Source organism: Empidonax traillii, unplaced genomic scaffold (assembly GCF_003031625.1).
Source record: "Empidonax traillii isolate 1590-97213 ecotype Southwest subspecies unplaced genomic scaffold, ASM303162v1 scaffold177:size1754471, whole genome shotgun sequence".
Lineage (NCBI taxonomy): Eukaryota > Metazoa > Chordata > Aves > Passeriformes > Tyrannidae > Empidonax > Empidonax traillii.
The window spans coordinates 1,463,000-1,466,110 of record NW_020955370.1 but is presented as its reverse complement, the minus strand read 5'-3'; the positions used below and the strand labels follow the sequence as shown (position 1 = coordinate 1,466,110).

The window sequence follows — 3,111 nt, the reverse complement described above, 5'->3', positions numbered from 1 at the left end:
GAGTTTTCCAGTCCGACTTTTCCAGCAACTTGAAACTTCATGTTTATATAAAAGCTGACCTATCAATCTTTCAACTCATTTTTAGCTTGTTTGCTTTGATTCAGTATTGTCTCCTGCTGCCCAGTGTGCTCTGATTTTCCACATGACCCTTTTCCTGAGGCTGGGGGGGTTTTATCTGCCTCAGCACCATATCACACCTTCCCAAGCTGCCCACAAAAAATGTGGCAGGCAGGGCCAACCTCCAGGAAGAAAAAAGATGGGTTTGGAATATATATATATATTTTTTTTTTTTTTTAATAGAGAGATTTAGCGATATATAATTTAAAAAAAAAATCAAGACAGACTGCTTTTACATTTCAGCCATAACCTTCTTTGGGGCATGGACTGCATGTAACTGTAAATATGATCAGTATTATGTTCATTTTGAGACAACTGCAATAGAAATAAATAATAAGGTATTCTGTTACCTGATTTAGTCACTGCAAAAAATACTAAATCACTGTTTTATTAAGTATATGTAAATTCACTGTCATATTTTAAAAAACCAAGAACATAAATGCTGCTATTTTTAGAATATTTATCTGTACAATCCAGTGACCTGACTCTGATGGACACGATACAATCTGATACTTGAAACAAAGACAAGTCCAAGACAAACAGCATAAAAAAAGATGCTGAGTCACATGCCCCAAACAAAAGTTTCAGCCTCCTCCTGTACTGCTGATCCCTCTCCAAACACACGAGGTTCCACACGCACGTTTTTGTGTGCCCTGGGTGTCCTTTTCTCATCCCTAAGCAATTCTTCAGTAAATCAGCCACTAAAATATGATGTGAAAATACCCTGCTTTGTTCAAATTTAGGATTTGTCACCAACACATAATTTTTGCTTCTTTGTTTTACAGTATGAAATAAAAAAGCAATATAGTTTTCCCCAATATTCATTACTGTGGTACCTTGCATTTACCTTGAGCCAGCAAAGCCCCTGAGACATTTCCCAGCCTCTCAGTTGGGTTTATCACTTTTTCCTGAAGAATTTTAAGGTCCTTTAAGATCAGTGATGCCCCTCCCCAATTTATGCAATAGCTCCAAAGTGCAAGTCAGGTCCAGCCCAATATTTTGTGCCTCTATGGTAAACATGAGTCATTACCCTGCAGAGCTGGATCAGCTTCTCCCTCCTCATTGATGTAAAATTCATTGCACAGGGCAGCCAGAGCAGACACTGCAGACTCCTGCAACAAAGACACAGATGCATTTACTCAGCTCACACTTTATGATAACTCTCTGCTTAATTTTTTTAAGTGGATTTAAAAAAAAAATAAATTAATTCTCTTCAGCTACTGGCATTTACTTTCTATTTATTTTTTCCCAATACTGGTTTAAGAAAAGTAAGAAAAAACAGAACTGATTCTACTCTTATCCCTTCAAAATGACCAGTAAGATAAATTAGTGTTGAAGACAATGACAGCAATGTATGAACTTTATTTTCAGTTCAGTTGAAAGACCTCCAGGGTAGCACAGCATTACAAAATACACAGGTCATTATTTCACATACTGATGCCAGATTGACATGAAACAAACCCTATTTCCCTAGAAAGCTCCAGAAAGGAAATATAGGAAAAAAAAACCCCATAGACTGAAGGTTAGTTATAAACTAATAACCCAAACCATCCAGTATCACAGGCCTTGTGTCTCCATCTTAATTGGTTTAGAAAAGGATCAGAAGTTGTGTATTAAACATGAACCTCCTTATTTTTAGAGTGGTTTCAGTCACTGACACAGAACACAAAATAACTCAGCTGCTACTCCAAAAAAACATGTAACAGGTTTTCTCTTTAAATTTATGGTTGAATTATACTTTTCAGCTCCTAACGTAATGCTGCCCAACATTATAATAAATGTGAGAGCATACAAAAGCTATGCATTGTTCACTCCATGTTAATAGCAGTGATACTTAATAATACTCATGTTCTCCAGGTATGAGAAATCTTCAATATAACCCAGAAATCCTGCCCAGCTGCTTCATTCTGCCCCCAAAGACACCTCAGACTTGTTCCCTACACAAAATCAGGGACTTAAAAGAAAACCAGCATTCCTCTACACAATATTCCAACTACCACAGGAATTAGAGTACCAAATACACAGAATTATCTAATTGCTGTAGATCAGAGAACGGTCTGGATTCCAAGGGACCTTTAAAGGGCTTCTCATCCAACCTCCTGCCATGGGCAGGGACGCTTTAACCAGACCAGGTTGCTCAGATCCTTTACTTACCAAATTTAATGGTTTTCACCTCAAATGTATGAAGATACATCGGTAATGCCAATTTGAATGCAAATTTGAATTCTTAGGATATTGCTTTGGCATTGCTGGTGGGCGAAACCACGACATGTATGTCAGAAAAAAAAGAGAAGATGACTTTTCAACATCTTAAGCACTGCCCTTAAAATTATTTCTCTCTAAAACAGATGGAGAAATCAAGTGAGAATTGACTTTTACTAACCATACTTTGCTCAACATTAATTAACGTTAACCAAACAAGTCAATAAGTCTCCAAAGCCTGTAATTAGTTTTTCTAAGCTTGGCTTAGAAGTTCCAGTTATAAGACACACAGACACTTGGAATACACTGGTAATGCCAAAAGAATATCCTAAGAATTCAAATTTCATCTTTTAATTTTCTTCAGTGATTTGGACACGTTCCAGTCTCCTCTGTCTCCCGAGGATGACAAGATGAGCTGCAAAGATACTTGGAATGGCTTTTTATCTTATTATTAAAACCTACCACGATGAACACAATCTGTTACATTCAAATTATCTCTGTGATGGCTGTAAGCTCCAACAGGGCAGACAAAAACTGCCTTTAGAGTTCAGCAGAGCCTTTAAGAGCACGAGATCAAACTGTCATGGGATTTCGTGGGAAAATTAAAATCATAGAATCATAGAATCATAGAATAGATTGGGTTGGAAAAGACCTCCAAGATCATCAAGTCCAACCCCTGATCCAACTCCAATTACTATATCATGGCACTAAGGGCCACATCCAATCTCTGCTTAAAAACCTCCAGGGATGGTGAATCCACCACCTCTCTGGGTAGGCTGTTCCAATGCCTGA

At 37.6% G+C, this 3,111-nt stretch overlaps 1 protein-coding gene across 1 annotated transcript in view; it reads right to left on the bottom strand.

Annotated features, from left to right (window-relative positions):
- Positions 1–3,111, bottom strand: part of TBCD (tubulin folding cofactor D) — a 119,868-nt gene that overhangs the window by 33,709 nt on the left and 83,048 nt on the right. Inside the window, exon 26 of the mRNA XM_027886074.1 lies at positions 1,148–1,229. Coding sequence (XP_027741875.1) covers positions 1,148–1,229 — 82 coding nt within the window. The remainder of the gene's footprint in view (positions 1–1,147; positions 1,230–3,111) is intronic.